Source organism: Triturus cristatus, chromosome 4_1, assembly GCF_964204655.1.
Source record: "Triturus cristatus chromosome 4_1, aTriCri1.1, whole genome shotgun sequence".
Taxonomy (NCBI): Eukaryota; Metazoa; Chordata; class Amphibia; order Caudata; family Salamandridae; genus Triturus; species Triturus cristatus.
This window is the reverse complement of record NC_140585.1, coordinates 1,100,240,307-1,100,266,550: the sequence shown is the minus strand read 5'-3', so window position 1 is coordinate 1,100,266,550 and position 26,244 is coordinate 1,100,240,307. Positions and strand designations below refer to the sequence as shown.

At 43.9% G+C, this 26,244-nt stretch overlaps 1 protein-coding gene across 8 annotated transcripts in view; it reads left to right on the top strand.

The window, feature by feature from the left end:
• The window catches only part of KIF21A (kinesin family member 21A), a 719,281-nt gene that overhangs the window by 409,336 nt on the left and 283,701 nt on the right, over nt 1-26,244 (top strand). For all 8 annotated transcript variants that reach the window (XM_085654100.1, XM_085654097.1, XM_085654095.1 and 5 more), the window contains 2 exons: nt 12,664-12,854; nt 25,700-25,847. In XM_085654100.1, the coding sequence (XP_085510226.1) occupies nt 12,664-12,854; nt 25,700-25,847 (339 nt within the window). The remainder of the gene's footprint in view (nt 1-12,663; nt 12,855-25,699; nt 25,848-26,244) is intronic.

Genomic DNA, 26,244 nt, shown 5'->3' with positions numbered 1-26,244 from the left:
TGCTGTGCTAAAAATAAAGAATAAGAAACCCAGTTCAAAATATGCTTGTTTTAGAAGCCCCAGTAAGTTAAGTGGTGCTGTTTCTGCTCCCCCTCACCATGTGTGAATGCGTAAATAAAGATATAACTGGTTCAAATGTTGTTCTTGCTTCCCATAAAGCTCTGTAGTCATCCCAGGCCAGTTGTGAATTGCAAATACAGTTTGGTTTGTTTGCATTCTAAAGCTTGTAGTTCTCTTTCTTAGATTGCAAGGAGAGGAGAGGATGTAGCCTAACGGTTAGGGCGGTAGACTTCAAATCTGGGGACCCGGGTTCGAGTCTCGGCAATGACGCCCAACATCCTGTGATTCTGGGCATATCACTTAATCTCACTGCGCCTAACAAAAATGCATGCGTCCTCATGTAATGCAACTAGTGCACAGGTAAAGCACTCTAATACCTGATTTCGGGTCAAGTTTGCGCTATATAAAACTTCGAGAATTAGTTTTTTTAAAGTCACAGAGGAAATCCATAGCCTCATAAAGGTACTCTTCCTGAGGCCTCATGCTTTTATATGGTTATGCAGCTTTCAGGGCCTAGCAATATCTTTATAATATACAGTTGAAAGTAGTGCATACCATATACAATATAATAATTTACCGTCATTTATATTGCAAAACCCCTCTGCAGGCCAAACAATGAAATTGGAGTTGTGTAATATAAACACTTGAGTCTCTTCAATGTCCTGCCACCTGCTTTCTTGAGAGCCAGCTTGAGATCATACAGTAGAAAAGAATGGAGCTTTTGTTAAACAGAGGGACAATACATAAGAGATGCAGTTTAATCAAGTCAGTTATCTAAATAACATCCCTTCTTAAGACCTGCTGCTCTAGTTCTGGTTGCTTGATGAAGGCAAACAAAGGAGTGCTGCATATTTGTTTCAATTTCTGCTCACAGGACTTTGGCAACCAGACAACTCTCATAAGGTATGGTGAATGGAAGGCGTGAGCACTTTTCTGATTACAATTTAGTAGATATTGTGCATGCATGATATAATCGAAAGCTGCGTGTTTTCCCACAATGTGGTTTTTGTGGGTTTGGAGTGACAGCACCTCCATGCACTCAGGCAGTGTATGTTTACCATGACCAGTATTGCACATTCTCCTGCTCCAGTCAGTTTCAGATATGGCCTCATCGGGTGATAGCAGACGCCATGCTAATTTTGCGGGCTAAGAGATTACCAGCGTGCGGTTCGCACAATGACCTACCCCTGACTCTGCTATCGCCCAGCGGGGTTATATACATACCATAATTTGGGGTTTTAGGATCAAAGTTTATTTTACACTTCGGTTTATCTTGGTCAGATTGTGACTGGATATTTTTCCAGACACACAAACCTTAACCCAATCACTCAGTAGATTAGGTCCCCGGTGCTGATGAATTGCCCTTGATCAATGATAACTTTCTATGACAAAAAAAAAAGTTTACCTTTTTATGCACAATTTTATGAGCTGGAACAGACCATTATTTCTGCATTCAGCCACCCACTGCTTTTAACTTGGACAAGAGGACCCACATATTAAAATTGCCAGGGTACCTCTCAGTTTATTTTAACTCACCTACAATAGTCTACACTCTGAGCACCTATGCTTACACTTCTCATATGGCAAAAAATTAAAAGATCTCCGGCAAAGAGCCTCCTCGAGGGGCCCATTAGGCATTGCAGCGCTGGCCCTATGTGGAGCTGTCCTATGATGAAGCATGACACCCATCTGGGTGCGTGAGGATTCTTGGTCCTGAACAATCAGATCGCCCCTCTCTGATTCCTCAGTTCACTACTGACCTTCTTCCTAAAGGAACTACTTACTCTTTTCATAGATTTATACTTGTTGGGAGCCCGTATGCTGAACGTAGATGAGCTCCCAGTCCCTCTTCTTTTATATTGAGGGAATTTAAACCTGCAGATACTCAAGGCCCAATTTGTGGTTCATGGAGAGTGTAGATGCTGACTAGGCCATGCTGAGTACTGAATGGCATTTTTTGATTTTCAGAGACATGTTTTCAAATCTAGTTGATCCATTTGCTCACTGTACATTCCAGCCAGCCATGGACCTATGTAGTAGGACAGCTTTGTCAGGGTATAGTCAAAAGGGAAGTCGTTTCTATCCATTGGTGGTGTATTCGCTTGTATTGAGATAAATTTGTCCTACTGATTATTGCTGTATGAAGTAAACAAAAAGGGGGCTAGAACACTCCTTGTCAGACCCTTTTAATACTTTTGAAAGGAACACTACATTCCCCCTATGGTCCAAAACGTACAGCCGACCCTCATGATAAATACAGTTGTTGTAAGGGTATTAAGATGGGTCCTTCTACGCCCATAATAGCCACCTTTGTAACCATAGCTGGGTATTCCAACCAGATCGAACGCTTTTTTCAGGTCTATAAATGCATGGTAGAGCCCCCTCCCCTCTGTTCATCTTGGCATATTTCTCAACCAAAAAGTGTACATTGAGGCCCTGCTCTTTTGTCACCATGCCTTTCTGGAACTCTCCTGAGCCCTTCATGGCACTCCTGACCCAGACAGCCACTCATATAATTTTACCTTGAATATTGTCCCAAGAGTTTGAGGAAGGAGTTGAGAAGGAATATTGCATGCTAATTACATGGCAATGATCTGTTGATTTTTGTGTATATTAATAAAATTCCGAAGATTCTCCAAGTGTCTTGAATAAACTTTGTTCCGTGCGAAATATTCCAGAGTGTGGTTCATATGGGTGGACCCACCGGGCTGAACAATGTTTATAAAGATCAACTAGTACCCCATCTGGGTCTGGACAATTGTTTCGAGTGTTATCTCTGTGTGATTGTTCTACCTCCTACAACTTATGATAGATTAATTTAGAGATCTTTCGTGGCGCTAAGGTGAGTGTTACTCGCTTCTCTCTGTTTTCCCATAAAAATTACTGAAGTGAGAAAACAAACCGCTTTAGTATTTGTCATGTAACAAATTATGCTGTTTCAATCCTGATTTTACATATGAGAATGACCTGCAGTCTCTGACCCTGCATGCTGCTTCTAATTTTCCCAACGCTTTCAGCTTAAGTTCTTGTTTGGCATTAAAAACAGCTCTTTTGTAAGCACTTCTTTTTTTCAACAATATTATCACCCTACAGTGACACTTATAAATAGTTTTCCATAGAGTGCGCTTGGCTCTCCTGCAGCTTTTATTATACTATGTATTATCCCATGTGTAGGAAGGTAGGATCCTCCTAGCATGGTTACCCCCACTTTTTGCCTGGTGTCTGAGTGTTGTTGCCTAGTCTGACTGGGATCCTGTTAACAGGACCCCAGTCGCTGTGCTCCCTCCCTAAATTAACCATGGCAAGTACTTTGGTACATCCACAATTGGCTACTGGTTTCCCCTTGTAAGTCCCTAGTATATGGTACGAAGGTACCCACGGAATAGGTACACCAGGGGTCTGCTATGGGCTACAGCATCTATTGTCCGCCCATGAGAGACTACTTAAACGGTGACTACAGGCTGCCATTGCAACCTATGTGAGTTGGTGCTTGCACCTCTCACAACAGATATACGTTTTCTTACATCTTAAAACCTATAAGTCACCCCTTTGGCCGGCCTTTCAGTCCTGAAGGCATAGGTCATAGGTCGTCAGGGACTCAATAACTACACCATTGCCAAACTGGAAAGTGAAAACATTCTGAGGCAACAAGGGACAAGTAACCACACTTTATTGAGGCAAGCACCTCCAGAATTACATCAGCCCGGATTACCTTCCGGGTCTAAAAATAGCGGTGTTAAACACAAGATCACTACAGAAACACTATCTGGAAATTTTTACGCTTCTCCAGGAGGGGGACATTGACATTCTGGCACTAAAGGAAACTTGGCTGGGTGACACTTCTGCCCCAGATATTATCGCTGCCCTTCCTGGGGAATTTGATGCCTTTTGGCACAACAGGCAGGACAATAGGAGAGGGGGGGGGTGTGGCGATTTTCTTTAACACCAGGCTCAGGGCCACAAGCTGAGAGCATTGACAGCACAGATCTACTAGGAATTAAAATCTCCCTTAAATCTTCTTGCCTCCTGCTCTTGGTGGTCTACCGCCCTCCGGTGGCTACCCTGAGGCTCTATGACTATCTCACTGAGACCGTGTCTGACCTCAGTACACGATACCAACGTCTCATGGTGGTTGGAGACTTCAATCACCATTGGGAAATAATCCTGAGAGAGCCGCACGACAAACAACTTGAAATGGCAATGTCCTCCCTGGGGTTCCTTTAAATGGTCGATCGCCCAACCCACATTAAAGGACATACTTTGGATCTGATTTGGTCCTCTGGTAGGCAGGATAGGCTTATGGACATTCGACCCTGCGCCTGGTCAGATCACTTTCTGATCTCGTGCTGGGTGCCTGTAGATAGCCCTCTTCCACAAGCTCTTCTCAAATGGAGGAAGGTGCGGAGCTGGAATAAAATACAGGCTGCGAACTTAGGGGTTATACTACAGAGGCTATCCCCACCCAATTCTGAGGTGGGCAATATCGATCTAGAAAGCGTAACTCTTACCAACACCCTACAGGCTGCTATTGATCAGGAAGCCCCAGAACGCAATGAAAGAATTCGACATAAAGGCAAGGGGGCCCCTTGGTTTAATGAACAACTGAGGGAAAGGAAACCAAGCCTTCGCCAAGCCGAAAGACGATGGTGGAAAGTTTATGACCCTGCTGAGCTAACAATTTACAAATCTCTACTTATACCTTACAAAAAGGCCATTATATCAAGGAAAGCGGAGTACTATGCTGAGCGAATCGCCAGCGCGCCTAACATACAAAAGGAGACTTTTAAGATCTTGAAAGAACTCAGCAAAAAGTCTGACTCCAACCTTCCAGCAGCACCCTCCGACTGCAATGCTCTTCAGGCCTTTTTTCTCCAGAAAGTAACTGACATTCTTTTAGAGATTAGAAACACACGTATCGCCACATGCTCCTCGGAACTGTCCACCCCTCCATCTTTTACTGGCAATCCTATCACCAGCTTTCCGCATCTACACTCCAGGACTCTCACATCTTTGGCTTATGGGACCAAGTCAGGTTCTCCTATTGACCCTTGCCCCCCACGGATCTTTAGAATGGCTCTACCCGCCTTGGTGAATCTGATATTTACTCTCCTGAATAATTCCTTGGCAACCGGACAGGAGGCTAGAGTTATTCCTCTTCTAAAAAAAACAGGTGCGGACAGGACTATATTAAAGAACCATAGGCCCATCTCTCAGCTTCCCTTTTTGGCGAAGGTCTTGGAGAAACATGTTCTGACGACTCTCTCAGTATTTCTGGAGAAACATGAGATTGTCCAGGCCCATCAGGCAGGCTTCAGAGCCCATCATAGTAGGGAGCTGGTTATGCTGTCAGTCCTGGACGAACTCAGGCGAAAGGCCGATGATAAAGAATCGAGCGCCCTGATTTTATTAGATCTGTCAGCGGCGTTCGACACGGTCTGCCACCAAAAACTACTCTCCCGGTTGGCAGACCTGGGCATTCAAGGACAGGTCCACAAATGGCTAGAATCCTTCCTATCCGGAAGAACGCAGAGGATCCAATTGGCTGAGCAGGTATCGGACAAGGGTAACATCTCCTGCAGGGTCCCTCAAGGATCCGCACTGTCCCCCCTTCTCTTTAATATATACCTACAGCCCTTGGTGGCTGCGCTAGCCAAAATGGACTGCAGAGTATTCAATTATGCGGATGATACTCCGCTCATCCTAAGGATCGATAATTCGGCCTACGCCCAACAGTCTGCTCAGAGCATACTTAGGTTCACAGTTAACTGGATGACGGCCAACTCCTTAAAAATCAACCCAGACAAGACGGAAGTCCTTGCAATTTCAACTAAAAACAACCCCTGGAGCGACCAATTCTGGCCCCAGGAGCTAGGAGTCGTTTTAATACATGTAGTGGCCATCCGTCAATACGCGATGGCTAACTATGTAGTGGCTCTGCTGAACCTGGCCATGTTTGGTATCAAACATGTTGGAATCATACCCCAACACTGTTACCGGTATTGGGGGTATGATTCCATGCACTGGGGGGATAACAGCCTTTTGGGGTCTGCCAGCAAGCTAGTGCTGCTGCTGACCCCAGACACAATTTTGTCCTCCTACTGCTGAGCTGAGCTCGAGCAGGGGAAGGTAGAACAATAGGTTTTAGTCACAAGGAGGTGTGACTGTCTCCCAGACAGGACTTAGTGTATTGAGGTGAGGTGGGGGCGCTTGCCAGCACCACCAGACTGCTTTGAAGGGCACATTTGGTGCCCTCTTTGCATGCTCCAGTATGCACCAGTTCAGGAAGCCCTTGGCTCCTGCTCTGGAGCGAAACTTGTCAAAGGACATGGGAGTATCCTACCCTCTGTCCAGCCCCTCCCCTCCCCTTGGAGGGACCCCTGAGTCGTTAAACCCTTTCCCTAGGGTACTAAAGGGCTTACCTGTGAGAGGCTCTTCAGATTAGTCGTGGGACAAGATTCAAGCCTGGAACCACGTGACTCTTCGACCGTCTGGACACTTAGACTTTGCTGGACTTTGCCTGGAACCGAGACTGCATTAAGGAAGACTCCTGCTGCTCCTGGTCTTGCCGTTCTGCAAGTCTTCTTCATTGTGTGTGTCTGTGCTTCTTGCAGGATCTTCAACAGACCTGTGGGCATCAAGGACACCCAAAGTAATCTCCCTTGGAGTAAAGGAGTCACTCCCCTGCATCTGCAGGCACCGTAACGAAGCTGACCAGTCTTTTGCTCCTAATGTCCCACGGACTTCGAAAGGCTCAGCAACACAGGTGGTGGTTCTGCAACTCCCTCGAGGCCTGACCTGTCCTCCCTGCAACTTTGAGGCCGGTATCCCTCGTCTGAACCGCTGGGACCAAACCCCTGTGCATCACGTCAACTTGCTGTTGCCAAGGCTTGTTGGCTCTGCATTCCAGAGATCTTCAGGCTACAAGAAGCTCCACCCTCCATCATCTCTTCCTGCCAAGTACAGCGTCCTCACCGCATCATGGACCTTACTTCTTGGTTAACTGCTCGAGGTCCTCTTGCCACTCCTGTGGTTCCGACCTATGGGTCCTCTTGAGGGTTTTTTTCTGCTCCAGTAGGCTCCACTGCTTGCTTGGGTCCTGCTCTGACCCTCCTGCTTGTGGTGAGTCCCTTGGACCTTGCTGGTTCCAACGTTGCTCTTTCTTCGCTTTCCATGCCTGTTGCAGCTGCCAAGGGTTGTTGGTGCTCCCGCCGAAGACCGACCCCCTGGTTCTCGAGTTCAGACATGGGGCAGCTCGTGCATAGGTCCTGGTCTTTCTCAGCGTGGCCTGGTCCTTACAACTGCAGCGACAAGGTCACAGTGAACTCTCATCAGCCATCTGGCATCGGTTGGCATTGCTCTTCCGTGTCACCTGTTTATCTCTGAGTGGCATAGACTCTGTCCCCTCTGCTTGCAGGTTCTTCACTTCATGAATCCACCCTTGGATTCCACTGAACTCTTGCACAGCTTCTCGAGCAGCATATTTCATGAAGTCCTCCATTCTGGTCTACAGCGGTTTCCAACGTCACTTTGCGCATATGCACCCGGCTTCCCTGGTGTAGGTATCCTGGTTTCTGGGGTCTCCACGGGAGGGGTGACTCTCCAACCTTCTGTCTTCCACTGGGTTTCTTCAGGATCAACTGGGAAGTGTCCTTCTTCAAAACTGCAACCTCAACTTTCCCTTTGACTTCTATTGAGCACGCATCTGTGTTTCCACACTTCCTTGGTACTTCACTTGGGTGGTTCCTGGTGTCCCCAGCTCTTCTGAGTCTCCTGGTCCAAGTCCTGACTTTGATCACAGTTCGCATTCCACTTTTTTAGCATTTGGTTTGGTCTCCCCCTGGAGAACATAGCATTTAGTGCTTACCTATTTAAAATTGAAGTTTTGTTGTATATTTGTGTTTATATCTTCGGTTTGAGATGTGCCAACGTGTTAGTGTTTTGTAATAGATAGATATTAATACCTCCACAACTATGACTGTAGCTTTTGTATGCAATTTATGTCAAATGTGTTTTCCCAAAAATTAGAGATGCAACTAAATTGATACAATTGGTCCATACAAATTACTAAGTAATTGATGATTGAGGTGTGGAACTCACTGGGAAACCTAAGGCCAACCTCACAAAAATGTTTGCTTTATTATTGTGATAACAGGCACATGATATATGTAAATATAATAGTGGTAGTGAAACCAACTCCAATACCCCTCGAATGGAACCCACACCTCTGGCTAACTGCTGGCACTTGAAAGGATTGAAAACCATTCAGATATATTGGATCAGTAGCCAATATTTCTGGCATAGTAACTTTCTAATGAAGAAAATTAATCAAATTTCACCTAAATTCTGCTTTCTCCTACTGTATTACATAATGTTAACCTCAATATTTCGGGATAGGTTGAGCTTAGGTTACTGTGTTCTATAATATGGGTTAAACTTAAGGTTGCTCTCTCTACTGTACTTTGCTGATCATTTGTGGACAAAAATCTGTTAATAGAATTAGTTGTTACTACTGGCTCTGTACCGGTTATTCTTGTACTGAGGGTGAGAGTTTATCTGCCTTCCCTTTCCAGAAAAGGTGTGGTCTCTGGAATCCTATGTATGCTACTTATATAACCCCCTCAAGGAGTTAGACAGCCAAAGCAAATAAAACATTAAATCTGTTCCTGCAAAACAAGATTTAAACCTATATGGACAGCCCTCTCCTGTGCCCCAACCAATATTTACTTTGGTGGTGTTCTGTTCTCCTGTTCTCTGGTTAAGAAGGTAAATTCCCATACAGCCTCTGTGGACTTCCTTGATCAGTCTTTTGCTGTGGAAAATAACTAGAGCCTTCCAAATTGTAGGTGCCTGCATTGATTGTAGTAGGACATGGTAGCTCAGCACAACCTCTCACATTGCTGATAGATGAACTAAAATTTAAGCTCCGATCTGATGACCTTTATCAAAAAAAAAACAAGGGCGCCACCCTGATGTTTGAATTTTTTCTCCCATTGCCCGGTGGTGCTGAGCCCACAACCGCTACTTCAGTACATCTAAAAGTAAGTACTACAGAAACCCATCCAAATACTTCTGTATAGAACCTACCCAAGCTACTCTTTGTACCATTTGAAATATCATGGCAACTAAACTTTTTCCTCGTATTTTGTCATAGGCCAAAGGAGGTTTATTCATTGGAGCTGTACTATTTTCTCTAGCATTTCACATTAGAAGAATGCGTAATTTGTCAAAATTACCACATATGGTTTAGCCTGACAGGGAAAGATAGTACATGACCCACCAGTTGAGAATAAAATATCAACTTATCTGCCCTTTTTGAGACCCCTCACAATGGATCAGTACAAATTGATAGAGCACTAGATATTTTCTGCTCTTTCACCTACTCATGAGTTTGCAACTCCACAGCTCGGGTTGAGATGTTAAACAAAACCTTTACTTTACTTGTATCCGATGGACCCCCAAGTTTTTTGCTGTCTGGGATGGCAAATTTTGCGGCTATAAAAGCCAAATGGACAGTCCCAAACCCCAAAATGTTAATATTTTTGCCTCTGTTTTTTAAAAGTAGTTCTTGAAATTGACCACATTCTGGTGTCAATACCGACTCCTCGAGTCCAGATTGGCAGCACAGAAAGTTGTGCGAGTGTCCCGTGTACATTGTCATCAGACGACCAACCCTCACAGGCTGACCACTTCTGAGTGGTACGTGTGATTGGGAGTTCCCAGAGTAATTCACTTACTGATACTCCAATATAGGTTAGGTTACACGAGTTCTGATGAAGAGCTGTTAGATCATTATTATTACTAATATAAGCTTGAAACCTGTCGACCCAGTAGCTATCTTAAATGATTAAGTCTAGTAGATAGCGCCACTATGTTTAATATAGGCAGGAGGATACGGTCATAAAATTTTTTCTTGGGGAGTACCCCCTATCCTATTTTTAACAATTGCACTCACACCCATACACTTATCACACCAATCTATACTGAGACTCACACACCTATTCTTCATAGGCGGCTTATTAAAAGATCTCTGGAAACGAGCCCCCATTGAGGGCGCGCGCCGGGCTGACTTGGAGCAAAAGATCAATGATGAAGCATGACACTACCTAGGTGTGTGAGGGTATTTGTTCCTAAAGAGTTGCGCTTCCTACTGACTCTTTAGAACTTGTCTCACCTGAGTAGAAATAAAAATCTTTATAGGAACTGCATACCCCGCGTGTCTTAGACTATTGATCTGGAGCATGTATGCTGGACCTCAATGCTCTCCGCGACCCTCCATTTTGATGAAACCTAATGCCTTTGTCCCTAAAGACAAGAAGTGTGGTTTATTTTCAAGCCTCTGAGAGATCACTTTTCCTAGATATGTGTAAGAGTTTACCATCTCTAGTGGTGTTCAACCTAAATTCCAACTAAAAGGATGGCAGTGTTTTCTTCCTTTTAAATCCATTACTTTAGTTTTACAGATGTTATTTTTTATTTTTCAAAGGTTTTTTCTGCATATTCATTCAAAGCGTTCAAGTTGTGTTGTAAACCTATTGGAGGAAAGTTGGCCTGCCCACTGTATCAAATCCCATTGAAATGTCGATGAACACCCTATAGAGAATGTATTTGTGATTTCATTACAAAATACTTATCTATTAAAGTCCGAACAATTGCTCTGTTGTCCATCACAGAATGTTTGGTTCTAAAACCTGCCTGTTCTCGCATGATAATTCCTTTAGAAAAAGCCCAGTCTTGCAGATGTTCTAGAATACTAGCAGTGAAGATGTTTCCTGACTCATTTAAAAGGGCAATCTGATGAATGTTGGCTGTGCGAGAGCCTTTCTTATGGAGAGGTATTATAGTACTTCCTATCCAAGAGGAGGTTATTTGACTTGTTTGATAACAATATTCAAAAATTGGTGCAACTATTACCTAATGACGAATTTTCTTTAGTGTGTTTAGCCAGGGGCCCCGTTTTCGTTACTGACTATTTCTTAAGGATCTGCTTTAATGGCTGCCTGACTCATGAGATTGCAGTTCTCCTTGTTAGATTTCCACTTCACTGTACAATCTTTTACGTTACATTGGTCTATTGGGTTTAGTATTGTGTGTTTGCTTTCCACTAACTTGAATTGTTTATTGTGTAAATATATTTAACATTAATAGAATTATATAAAGTGCTGTGAACTCAAAACACTGGCTTGGCCGTGATGCCTTATTGTTGCTTTTTTAACTGTGTACCACTTTACCTAGACTTTACCCAAACACTGTTTCTTATTTTAGGCTTTGGAGTGCTCTCCCAAGTCTACTCATTGAAGCAGGGATATTTATGCGCACCCGCATAGTGTGTTGTGCTTTTAGTATCGCCAATTCAGAATGCCTGAATCCATGAGATTTCTCTCAGGGGACAATATGCCCCTTTAAGAACCCATCATGGGGAACCAAGCCCTACAAAATTGATGTGTCTTGGAGTTGAAGTTCCCACCATCATTAATTCCTTCTAAAGGTCTCTTCAATTTACATGTTTGTTCTGCAGGAGGAAATTAATACTGGGTGCCCTGTATCACATTTTTTGCTCCGCTTTATCAAATTTTGCAAAATCCGAGCATTGTTATGAGGAATTGTATTCCATGTTATTTAAAAATTAAATAACTGTGGCCTCTAGTTTCCATGCAAATCAATCCATATCACAGCCTACCTTCTTTCACAATTCATGACCTCTCATGGAGTTACCACTTAACACTCCAGTAATTTATTCATTGTTGCCTAAAATTTTGTTTTATAAAAAAACATAGGTATAATTTTTTTTCTTAGTTAGGAGCTATGGAGTACCACACATAAGAGGAGATTATTTAATGTTTTGTCTACGATTCCTGTAGTGGAAAACTAGGATTACTATTAAGCAACTTTTCCTTCATTACAATACGTTTTCCTGGTAAAATTCCAAGTGCGATTGAGGATTTTGGTTAGATGTCATGGTGGGTTATTTTGTCCATACCTGTGTTCAGCAACCACTATTTTACACCTTTCAGGATCTAAATTGTTATTGTGTACACTTTAGATGATGTGATTATGCAAACCTATTGTTACAAGGAAGTAACATGTTTTTTTAATCTTCAAGGTTCTATTTATGTTGTGTTGGTTCCCATGCTGTTCTTAAAGTGGTAAAACATTGATTCAGATTTTCCCCAAGTGCAGTAGCCTTCATTGTTCCTGAGCCTTCAACCATGTTTTCAAGACAAAATATGTATGTCTGGTTTCTTTTGTTTCTCAAGTGCTTTTCGTTGATAGAATAAACATAGCTGAAATTATTTTTAAGAGCAATATTGTACTTTACCACTACAGAGGAATTTCTCTGATCTCAGTTTAAGAATTGTGGGTCATAACTGGGCATTTCTCAGAAACACATGTTCAATATTAAACAATATCTAAAAAGAGAACGCAAAATGTGTTATTCCTGCAATAGATTTGTTCATTTAGAGGTTGTGTACATTTCAGCTAATGATTAGTATATTTTGTAAGACTGTGTAAATTGTTAGCCTTTATTATTTCTATGTTCTTCCCTTCTCTTTTTTTTTAAGTAACTGCTACAAATAGTAATGATGGAAATGTTTACATTTTTAGGTTACAGCTCTTCGTCGGCAGGTAAAGCCAATGTCGGATAAAGTTGCTGGAAGGGCAAACAGAAAAATAAGTTTGCCTGATCCTCTTGTTGACCCATCTTCAGATGATGCATCAAGACCATTTGCACAAAGTAAAATGCGAATATCTGTGTCAAGAGTCCAAAGTTCTTCAGTCGCTACAAATGGAACTAGGTAAAATGCCCTGAGCTTGATTAGTGTTGTTATGAAGTAAAATGTGTGATAGTTCACGCCAAAGTGAAGGTACTGAATTATTCTTATGTGCATGCTGTAATGATGTTCATTTTAATGATATACATAGTTGCCTCTGGGTAGAACGGCACAGTAAAAGTGTTTGTGCATCCAGGAATATTCAAATTATAGAGCGTGTCACCAAATAATTATTTGACTGCAGTCAAATTTCTGAATTTTAATTGGGTGGTTTGAAGTACATGATGAATGTTTTTGACATAAACCAAAGGAGACATGCAAGATTAAATAATTACTTTGAATGTTGGGGAATATAAAAAGTGATTGTTTTAATCCTAAACGTCACCATAGGTGTGCTGTGCTTTCTGTAACCACAGCATGTAGATAGTGTGATATTTGCATAGCAATATTAAATGTACTAGGCTACTGACCATGCGGCTTTAAAGGCCTAGAACTATTATAAAAAGCAACAAATGGTCAGATGCAGACATAATGCTTCAAGTAGTAGTTACTGGAATACCCTTGCCGCAGACCAACTCCGGGTCTACCACAGACCAAATCCGGTGGATCTAACAGAATCTCTTTTTACCCACCATACCCCTATCCTGACTTAGCTTAGACCTGCTCCAAGCTAGTTCTGACAGCAGTGAAGTGCAAGCTCTAATCCTTGCAGTGGTATGAGCTCTATCATTGGAGCGGTTGTCCTTCAACATACTGATTAAACATGGACAACTCACAACGTAGTTTAGTTGTAAGGCAAGTGAGAGGAGCAGATAATGTTAATAGATTTCAAGAACATCCAAGTGTTTTGGTGTCCCAGGTGTTGTTGTTACATTGCTGAAACTAATAGCCCACTTTTAGTTGTACCTCACAGTTCTTGATATAGCTGGTTTCTCCAGAGTCCTTGGTTGGTGAGAAGATTCTGTGCAGGTCAAGTGAGATACAAGATGGGACTTCTATGCAGTGGATGTAGGAGCTCACAAACCAGTGCAGACCCACAGTCAAATGGTCATTACCCTGTTTTCTCAAGTTTGTATCCAGGCAATCTTGGGGAAAGATATTAGAGTAAATGGCAAATAGCCTTTATGGACTGGACAGTGGACATGTATCAAGTGTGCACATGCTTACTCTTGACCTATAAATCGCCCAGGTCCTTTAAGGCTATGCTCTTTTCTCCTACAGAACGTTTACATCCTTCAAGACTGCAATCTCTCAGTTTCTTCATATGTTGTTGAGGTAAAACCGTCAATGAGGCCTCTCTCCCTCCTTTCAGAAATATTCTGAACAATATAGAGGATCTCATCTTTGAAGTACAGGTCATGAGCATTATCCAGCATAGGATATTTTACAAAGTCACATGCTTGACTTGTTCCCTGACATCGGGATGGGAGCCTTTGGTAGTCCATGTTAACAGAAAAGTTACTTACCTTCGGTAATGATCTTTCTGGTGGATATATTATCTATCTGTGGATTTTTCACCTTTGAATATCCCAGGCACTGATTGGATTCGGATCATCTTTTGCAGTAGCTCTCTGGCAGGTGGAGTCTACTCTTTAGCGATGTCAGACTTGGAGTTGAGATGATGTCATCAAAGTCTTAAAGCCTTGAGAAACATGCCTCAAGGGCAGTTCTGCACTGTATTTTGCTGCACCTATAATTGTGATATAGAGCTTACACTCTTGTGAGAAGATTAACTCACTATTCAAATGTTGCACACTTTGGTGCAGTAGTAACATGTCCCCTTCAAAGCAATGAGGCTTGAAGCCCTTTTGATGTTGCAACGGACATCTGTCAATCACAGATCTCATAACAGTTGTCTGTGGTCTCTTTGTTCGAGACAGCACACCTTTGTCATGTGACGTCTGTCAACAGTTGCGCCCAAGGCCATCAGGGAATGCCGAGCCAAATTCGTTTTGTTCCAAAGAAGGCAGTAGGAGTTGTTGAATTAAGTCACAGTTGAGGTCTTGACAAAGATCAAGATAATCAACTCCCACCAAGTCCCAAAAGAAAAAGAAACCACGCCACAACAAGAAAAAGCATTCCACTTCTCCTTGTTGAGCCAAAAGCACAGCTAAATCTCCTCCTGCTCCACCCTCCTTGGAGGCAGAGTTGATCGACATTTACGCAGCAGCATCACCAGCCACACCGGATCCAACCAATTCTTACTCCACCTTCACCATCGCCTCCATCGCCTCAACCGGTGTCAGCACCCACCTAACTGGATCACCTTCTTTGAGAGCTATAGATGGTAAGCCTGCATCGTCAACAAACTCCATCCTGTTGATGACCCCATCCTCATCTTTGACTGCTTCTTTGACAATCTTGTCGTCAGCAGCTATTCTGACTTCATCCGATGCCACAGACTGGTCTGTTTACATTGTCACCACCAATATATATTGCTGACTAACCTAAACATCCAATTTCAGATCCTTATGAACTAGGTGATAGACAAGATACTGTATCTGATGTAAAGGATGATGGTCTACACCATGATGTCGTCACAGGGGACCAAGATGGTGCTCCCAACATCAAGGATAGTAAATGGGATTATTATGTACCAGCTCATATCTCCAGGCTAGAATCTTCCCTAGGGACTCTACTTTTTATGATATATACAAAATTCCATAGCTAACTTGTCCAGGCTCTGAATATATTTTATTAAATGTTAGCCTCCATAAAGACTATCTCTTTCCTTTTTGATTTTAAGGACAAAAAAATGATCTATGAACTCTGTGTTCGAGGCATAGGAGCTGCAGATTACACACTGTGCATATATCGCCATCTGGTGTTGGGCCCGGATGTTTGCAGTTGTTTTTCCTCTTGGAAAGTCTTTGGAAGTCACGAGGTATGGGACTCCGCCCTTGGATCGTATTGCGCATGGGCTTCGGCTCCATCCTCAGATTGTTTTTTTCCACCATCTGGCTCGGATGTGATCTTCGCGCTCCGGTTCCGAACAGTTACCAGTTCTTCTATCGGCGCGCAATCCTTCCCCCCTTTCGCGGTATTGTTTTCGATCGCGATCTCCACACTCGACGCGGCTCTCATCGATCCAAGTCTTCAATTCTGGTCGTCGACGAGGGCCTTCGTGCCTACCCAAGCTCCGGTCCTGGCTGATGGAAAGGACTCCATTCAAAAAGTGTCCTCGATGTAGGTCCAAATTTCCCCACACCGATCTCCATGAGGTATGCAACCTATGCCTCTCCCCTGAACACGAGGCTCAAGACTATCCGGCGTGCAAATCCTTCCGGTCCAAGAAAACCATTCGAGACCGAAGGGCGAAAAGAACCATGACGTACTCGTCGACAGCGATCCCAGACGACATCTTCGGAGAAGGCGTCGACGCACCAGAAGGACAGCACACAGGAGAGGGCCTCGTCAGCGCCTCCGAGGCAGACGACTCAGATGTCGAGGACATCACTCCGGCACAGAGGGTCGTGAGTACCAATATCCACCCCCACCCCACACCCTCAACGGCATCCAAAAAGGCTTCGGTCACGCCTTCGCCCTCGGGCCTAGGCACGACCAAGGACATTGCTTCCCACACTGCGCCTTCGGGCCCGGTAAAGAAGCCTATCAAGCCTTCCGGCGGCTCGGGCTCGAGCCAACCTACCGTCGGTGCCGAGAAACACTCCTCCGCACCGACGCCTAAAAAGAAAATGGCTTCCTCCTCGGCACCGAGCTCCACACCGAAGCACTCCTTGGTACCGACACCGTCCCCGGAGCCGAGCAAAAAACACAAAGCCATTGGCACCCACATCTAGAAGCCGAAAGTAATCTCGGAGCCGAGTAAACAACCAGCCATTCCGAAGCCGTACTGATGCAGCCTCCAAGCAGAAAAAGCCTACGGCCCGACGCTTTCAGCGCCGACGGATCGGCCACTCACGGATGAACTAGTTAGGCCTGATCCATTGCAAAAAACACTGGTCAAGGACCCTAAGACTGGACATTTGATAATCAGCATCAAAAAGAGACCGCTGGACAAGCCTGCCCCAGCTCCACCTCCAAAGAGGAAAGACTCTGCTACCTCCCCTTTGAGAATACCTTCACCCCCTCCTCCACCCCCTCCACCTCCTCAACCAGCTCCTCCACCAGCTCCTCCACCTCCTCCTCCCCCACCTCATTATTCCCTCACACCCTCTCCGGATGATGAAGATGATGATGTCTATGATGACACAGGGGACGAGCCCCATGACCAACCCATAGGGGACCTCACTCCTACAGGCTCCCCAGACCCATGGGACGACTATAACATTCCAGACATCCCTAATGTCCCGCAGGATGATCTCTACCCTTCGAGACCATCCCCCCCCCCCCGGAAGACTCAATGGGGTTTAGCCAACTACTCCAGAGGGCTGCACACTACCACGTGGTGGATCTCCATACTGACACTGTGGAGCAGGACTTCCTCATAGATACCTTTGACACAACACATAGGGCCACTTCCATCCTGCCCAGGCTCAAGGGCGTTATCAAGCACGCGCTGGAGGTCTTTAAAGACCCGATCAGAGCCAGGGTCATCAACCCTCGCATCGACAAAAAATATAAGGCCGCCACCTACATCAGAGGGCCAGCACCACTAGATTCCCTAGTAGTGTCCACTGCAAGAAAGCATGCAAACTCCCAGGCATCAGGCGAGGCACCACGACCTGATAAGGAGTCCAAACTCTTGGACGCATCGGGCAAGCGCACTGCATCCCAGGCTGCTTACATATGGCGCATCGCAAACACACAAGCGCTTTTGGCAAGATATGACAGGGCACATTATGATGAACTAGAAGCCATAATGCAACACCTCCCTGACAAATATGAAAATAGAGCCAATGAGCTAATTCAGGAGGGTAAAACCATCACCAACACCTTCATCCGCTGTGCCCTAGATGCAGCTGACACCGCCTCTAGGGCAATTAACACCAGCATCGTCCTCCGTCGGCATGCCTGGCTACGAATTTCAGGTTTCAAACCAGAGGTGCAAGGTTCCATCCTGAACCACCCCTTTGACCAGGAACATCTCTTCGGCCCAAAAGTTGTTGAGGCCCTAGAAAAAATGAAAAAAGACACAGATACGGTGAAGTCTATGGGGGCCTTACAATCGCACCCTCCCAGGCGCCCCTTTCACCGCTCTTCCTGTCGAAGCACCCCGAGAGGCTACTCCTCTGATACCGCTTCTACTTCCTATAAAGCCCCTACCCAATCCACCTTTACAAGGGGTTACCAAAGAGGCGGCTACAGGGGCAACAACAATAAAGGCAGAGGCAAGACAAACACCTCTCGCTCTGCCTCCACCCCTACCCAATGACTTCCCTCCACTCCCCCCCAGACCATTCCACTCCGGTCGGGGGCAGACTCCACAATTTCCTTCCCGTCTGGACTACCATCACCTCAGACAAATGGGTAACGCAAATAATTCGGTCAGGCTACTGCCTCGAACTAACATCTACCCCCCCCAAACATTCCACCAAAACAACGCCCAATGTCACAGGAACATTTAGCACTACTAAAGCAGGAGGTAATCTCCCTCCTACAAAACAGTGCGATAGAACTAGTTCCTACCCACCAACAAAATATGGGAGTTTACTCCCTATATTTTCTCATACCAAAAAGGGACGACACTCTAAGACCCATCCTAGACCTCAGACCCCTAAATCACTGTATACACTCAGACGATTTTCACATGGTCACACTCCAGCAGGTAGTTCCACTGCTCTCCCAAAACGACTTTGTGGCCACCCTAGACCTCAAGGACGCCTATTTCCACATTCCTGTTCACAATGCTCACAGAAAGTTTCTCAGGTTTGTAGTGGACGGTCAACACTATCAATTCAAAGTGCTCCCCTTCGGAGTCACCACAGCACCACGGGTGTTTACCAAGTGCCTAGCGGTAGTGGCAGCACACCTGCGAAGCCAACACATCCATGTCTTCCCATACCTAGACGACTGGCTCATAAAAGCCATCCCATACAACCAGTGTGTACAACACACTCACGCCACTATCCAACTACTTCACGACCTGGGCTTCACAGTAAATCACATGAAGTCCCATCTGCAACCATCCCACGTAAAACAATACCTCGGTGCCACCATAGACACCGCAAAAGCGCTAGCCTATCCCAGTCCTGCCAGGATAGCAAGCATTCACGCTCTACGCGCCAAATTTCAGCCAGAACTCTCTCTCCCAGCTCGGGTGTTCATGCAACTTCTAGGAATGATGGCCTCTTGCATATTCATAGTACCTCATGCAAGACTCCAGATGCGTCCTCTCCAAGAGTGCTTAGCGCGCCAATGGAACCAAGCCCAGGGTCAATTGACAGATCTGGTGTTTGTAGACGGTCGTGCCCATCGCTCTCTGCAGTGGAGGGCCACCACAAACCTTTCCAAAGGACGACCATTCCTGGAACCGGTTCCTCAAATAGTACTGACAACGGACGCATCACTCTCCGGCTGGGGAGCTCACATTCTACATCACACCATGCAGGGCAGGTGGACGCCTCAACAAAAGTTGCTCCACATCAACCATCTAGAGTTACTAGCAATATTCTTAGCCCTAAAGGCCTTTCAAACGCATGTCTCAGGCAAGGCCGTCTTAGTCAGCACCGACAACATGACAGCCATGTACTATATACAAAAACAAGGCGGCACACACTCTCCGCAGCGCTCTCACCTAGCACAGAGCATATGGAGATGGGCCATACCCCAAAAAATCTTTCTCCTAGCCCAACATGTCCCAAGAGTCCAAAACACTATGCCGGATCTGCTGAGCAGACCAACACAACAGATCCACGAGTGGGAACTCCATCCACAAGTTCTTCACCCGTACTTTCAAATGTGGGGGCATCCACAGATAGACCTCTTCGCCACCCACGAAAACGCCAAATGCCCAAGTTTCGCCGCCAGATATCCACACCCATTGTCCGAAGGCAATGCGATATGGATGAATTGGTCAGGCAGATTTGCGTACACTTTTCCGCCTCTCCCACTCATTCCATTAGTGGTGCGCAAACTACAACACTCCCTCACTCTCATCCTAGTAGCTCCAACTTGGGCCAGACAACCGTGGTACACCACACTGCTGGAACTATCTGTAGTACCGTAACAAAAATTACATCTCTCTCCACGCCTCTTAACCCAGAACCATGGAGAGATCAGGCATCCGGACCCAGTTCAGCTCAACCTTGCCATCTGGCTCCTGAAATCTTAGAATCAGTTACCTAAATCTTCCCCCTGACTGTATGAACGTCATTAAGGAAGCTAGACAACCTACCACTAGAGCTTTCTACGCAGCCAAGTGGAAACGTTTTGTGATCTATTGTCACAACAATAACTTCAATCCCCTAGATGTGTCCATTCAACACATCATAGGCTCTTTACTACACCTACAAAGATGCAATCTAGCCTACACGTCTATTAGACTGCACCTTGCAGCCATAGCAGCTTATCTACAAAACAGGCAACATCTATCTCTCTTTAGAGTACCTGCCATAAAAGCCTTCATGGAAGGCCTCAAAAGAATAATTCCCCCAAGAGTGCCACCCTCACCGGTGTGGAACCTAAACATCGTTCTCACCAGACTAATGGGGCCTCCCTTTGAACCTCTACACTATTGTCAACTTCAATTCCTAACATGGAAAACCGCTTTTCTTGTAGCTATCACTTCTCCCAGAAGGGTCAGCGAGATACAAGCACTCATCATTCAAGAACCTTTTCTGCAAATGCACCATAACAAGGTGGTTCTCCGTACAAATCCAAAATTCCTCCCTAAAGTCATTTCTCCCTTACACCTAAACCAATCTGTGGAACTACCCGTATTCTTCTCGCATCCACAAACCGTTGCAGAAAGAGCTCTCCACACATTAGATGTCAAACGAGCCTTTCTCTACTACATAGAGAGAACACAACCCTTTCGTAAGACAAAACAACTGTTCGTTTCCTTCTCACCACCACATAAAGGCAACCCCATCTCCAAATCTGGGATAGCTAGGTGGATTGTCAAATGCATTCAGATTTGCTACCACAAGGCAAAACGAACACTATCTGTTCCCCCCTAAAGCCCACTCTACACGTAAGATAGAGGCTTCCATGCATTCTTAGGGAACATCCCCTTAGATGATATCTGCAAAGCAGCTACATGGTCAACATTGCACACTTTCACTAAACACTATTGTGTAGATGTGCAAACTAAGCAACAAGCTAGTTTGGGCCAGGCTGTACTCAAAACATTGTTTCAAACCACTGCAACAGATACTGGTTGTCGCCGCTAAGGTTGGGTACTGCTATATAATCTATGCACTGTGTGTAATCTGCAGCTCATATGCCTCGAACGGCAAATGCTACTTACCAGTATGCATCTGTTCTTGGCATGTAGAGCTGCAGATCTACACACGCCCACCCGCCTCCCCGGCTACCTTTATCTGTTCCAGTTTATCTTCCTTGGATACAACACACATGGGCATCTTCACTGTTTATTACTACGCTCCATCATTTCCCTGCTGGCGAAAAACAATCTGAGGATGGAGCCGAAGCCCATGCGCAATACGATCCAAGGGAGGAGTCACATACCTCGTGACTTCCAAAGACTTTCCAAGAGGAAAAACAACTGCAAACATCGGGGCCCAACACCAGATGGCGATCTATGCACAGTGTGTAGATCTGCTGTTCTACATGCCAAGAACAGATGCATACTGGTAAGTAGCATTTGCCTTCTATTTTAGACTGTCTCTGTGAGGCAGGTCAAACATGTTTGCATAATCCTGCAACAGGTTGGACCTCAGTTGCCTGTCTGGAGAGCAAATATATAAAGCTCCAGATTTAGCAGTGCTTGTTTTTGAACCAGAGTAAAACGGACTCACTGATGTTAGTGGCAGCCCAAAGGTGATCTTATATTCGTGCATCACTCGTTTTGTCCCTCCACACCAGGAGGGCCATAACCTGGTCACCATGGGAAAAAGAATTGGTGCTTTTGCAGTGAAAATCTAGCAAGGTTGCTAATGCTTGTCCAGTTCTAACAAGATAAAACAAGCAACTTGAGCATTATATTGCCCCCTGCTTTGGATAAATTACTTCATGAATACTGAGAACAGGCTATATCCATGTTAAGAAATGGAGTGTATGGTTTTGCTCAGATAGCAACAGACACAATTTTACAAAGATGTGGCTGACTTTGAAGCATGCCTGCCCATACAGAATGCTACAGTTCTAAAAATTCCTTTTTGAAGGACAACATTTATTTTGGAAGCCTGTTGACAACATCATACAGACAATGAAAACAGGCACTGACACAGTAAGATCACTCTTAATACTTTTGAATATATAGATGCCAGACATATAGCCAAAGGAGTTCGTGTGTGCCTGGGTCATCTAGAAATACTCGTCCATATCGTCCCAGATACTTTGCGAAAACCCAATATCCATATCGTACCCGACAGGCTGGAGGAGACCACAACCAACAAAGGCTCTTTGTCTACTAGCTACCAAGATCTTACCTAGGATTCATCACTCCCCAGTCTGCTTGATTCCACATTTCCCATAATGGTGGAGGGAAAGGTGCAGGTTTTCTTTCAAGGCTGGCATTACAGCATAACTGATCACTTGTAGGTAAATATCATATGGTATGGGTACACAATAGATTTTGTATCGGAGATACCCCCAAAGGTTTACAAGGAAAGAACCTCATCTGCACCTTAAAGCTTTGTTTTCTGTAGTCAACAAACTACTTTCCAAGTCTGAGAGATCAATTACTGAAAGCCTTGCAACATCAATATTTTTACTGGAGGTTTTTCCTTCATTGCAAGAAGAGGGTGAGTTCATCAAGTAACAATGTTTTAGGGTGCTTTCTCTCGTAAATATCCTTCAGTCTATTGTTCATGGAAATTACCTGGCATCATTCAAAGTATAAGATGCTTATTTCCGCTTTCCTTTTCATCTGTGACATCAGAAGTACCTCTGTTTTATGATTGATGGTCAGGATTACAAATTTAAGGCATTCCTGTTTTTCCCTCAATGGGTATTTATGAAGTGCTTAGCACCAGGTGCGTTGCATGTACATTGTCAGTTTGTCAGTGTTTCCATACGTCAACCTAGCTTATCAAAGCTCCTTCATTCCTGAAAGTTCCTAAAACTACACAGATGAATATGTTGAAAGTATTAGGCCTTAATATCAATGAAAAATGTTAGCCTCGCTCCTTCTTAGGAAGCTCTGTTTCTAGTGCCAATACACATGTTGAAACCCTCTGAAAGCTTACCCCTCAAGAAACGCGACAGGAGATATCTACTGAAAATGACAAATAACGATCTAGAAACGCAAGGTGCTCTTGGAACTGATGTAATTATGCATTCCCTTGGTTCCACACTGTTGCCTGCGGGTTAGGGCGCAGGACAATGGGATGAAATTACACAAGCTTTAAACTTGTGGAAGCTGCTAGAAAATATTTATGTGGGTAAGACATTCAACCAGCAGTTTTCTCAATGGTTATTTACAGGATCGTTTGACAAGTGGTCTCCGGATTCACCACTGGAAATGCTTCTTTACAAATATTCTGTTACTCAGAGCAGTCAGACATTTCTCTAAATGTTTTCTTAACACAAATCTCACACTAAGCCATGCTCATTGGTACAGACAATACGATTGCACTTGAATGTATCAGAAAACAAGGTTGAACAAAGTTTTCATTGCTGTCGCATGAAACACCACAACAGTCACTGGGTTCTACAACTACAACACAGAATTATTCCTATGATAGAGCATGTTACAGAATTGCAAAATATGGCAGATGCTCTGAACTGATGCAGCTCTTATTGTCATAAATAGAAACTGGACCCAACACTGCTTCAAGTGGTCTTTCAAAGATCTGTTCACAATGCTGGAGCATTCCAAAGTCAAGTCCTTCACCAAATGGCGGTGCTTTCATGGCACTCAGGGGGCGAGGATTTTTAACTCCATGGTCAAAATGCTTTGTTAATTCTTTCCCTCCGATTCCTCTCGTTCCAAGAGACCTTTGTAAATTGAAGAAAGAATTGTGTACACTTATACTAATTGCACCAGTGTGTGCCAGGCAGTGTCGGTACAAGACCTTTAGCAGGTGGGATCAACTTTTCATCTATTATGGTAATTCCAATAAGGGTTGTCTCGCAATGAAGGGCATTGCTGCTGTATCACAGCTTGAACTTCCTTCTGCCATACATACATACTGCCATGCCAAAGCCAGGTGGCCTCCGATACATGTAGAGGTGCTTTCCACCTGAGGCAAGGATACCACAGCTGGACATTTTGTCTGACTGCTCCAAAGGAAATCTAAAGGGCACAACATGGACTTCCGCACATATTTTCACTTACCATTACTGTCTAGACATCCATTCCACATCTGAGACAACTGTTGGATTGCCAGATTGGCCCAGCATGTTTCATCAAGATGAGACTTCTCTGCCTATTTATGTGATTCCATGAAAGATTTAGTGCTGGAGAAGAAAATGTTGCTTTTCATGACCGTTCTCCAATATTGGTATATTTCACGGATTCACAAATGGTCCACCCTCTTTGCCGTTCATGAGGCTGCTAATCATTAATCTTGATACACTGCGAAAATCTGACAATTGGAGCCCCTTTACGGAGATCAAGCTCTGAGTATCTTCACCTCACTGGCAAGAGTTTGAATCGTAATCCGAGATGGATGGTTTACATCTAGTCTCTGGTTGTTTCAATATTATTTTGGTGTATGTGGAGACCACTGTGTTAACAGTAATAACCAATGGTTTCCATCCTGATGACCGGGAATAATTCAACCATACGGCTCTATGAAAGATACCACACATCGGACAACTGTGGTTTCAGGAAAATAATTTATTTTTCAGTACTTTTTCTATCATGCAAAGGCCTGTAGTCTTGTCCTCAAATCGTGGCAAGCGCTTAGAGTGGAGTTTTCAAATGATTATAAATAGTCTTTTCCTTAAAACACTTAACACTTGATGTGTTTGAGAGAGGGATATGTGTTTCTCCTCCACCACTTGATTCCAATTATTTGTGTGTATTTCGGCTTATTTCCCTATATATGCTTTATGCCTGAATCTGTTCACGCAGTTTAGCACTGTGATATACCTTCTGTTGCATAGTTTTCTGTGACAGAGTACTTGGATTTAAATGAACGACATAATGAGAATGACTTAGATTTCACACACTCTTTACCTGAATATGTTTTCGAATTATGAGTTTGTACCTAAACTATATGTACAAGTCTGGATGAGATTTTGTTAGGCGTGTCTGAAATTTGCTTTATTTGCTGTTGCATAATTGTGCAATAATTTGGGACAATTTTGCATAATTGCATGCAATGCAAATCTGTCATATAGCTTTATATTTTAGTGCAAAATGTGTCTTTGCATCAATTTTTGACTCAAGGGTGTATTTCGTGCAAAAATAAATTAGCAGAAAATAAGTTGATTGCGTTATGGTTGTTCCCGCACTGTAATTACAGGACTGGCTTAATTTCGGAAATTTCCTACATAACCAGCAAAACGTGAAATTCCCGAAATTACACTTGGGTCGTAATTTAAACATCTCATGGGCCTAGATTTTATCATGTAATTTTTCAGCTTGTTTCCTCTCCCCTATTTAGGATTGCAAAACTGCTGTATTCATTCACAGCAGTTTCACAGTTTAGTTTAGTAAAAAGTATTGGTTATGTTGACTGCTGCTGCCTCTTTCATGTAATGCCACTTGAGATCTTTATTTCAATGAAGGATGCTGTTTAGAAACCATATATTTACTCCTTTAGGCATGAGCAGGGTTTTGTTAATTAAAAGACATCTTGATTGGCAGTGAAATTAGTGTTTATTGTTCACAGAAAAAAATATACAAGGAAGATAACCAGCATTTACGTCCCAAAGACGGCCAGGTCGAAATGGCAGGCACTTGAACGCCGTATCACTGATATAATAATGCAGCGGATGACCATTTCAAACATGGAAGCTGACATGAACAGGTTATTAAAGGTAAAATGCATTGTTCTTCTAAAATGTAATATTGCAAAGAATTTGCCCCAGTGGCCAACACCATGCCGTGCACGGTGAAGGCTTGGTCGCCCACAGGGGCAGTCGGGGATGGTAATAACAAATGACTTTACATCAACAAAAAAAAAATAGAACACTAAAAAAACTAAAGGTTATTGTTAGTATTAGGTATGGTAAAAACATCTTACATACATTAAAACAACACAAATGTATTGGAAAAAAGTGACTTTATTTATCTCACACTTAACACTCAAAATCACCAGTTCTAGTTAAATGAAGTAACTATAAGTTGCATGCTTACCATGCACAGTAATGTCATTAATGATTTCATTTCAGATAGGCATACCACTCACCAACTAAAAAGTGCTCGTCATGCCAC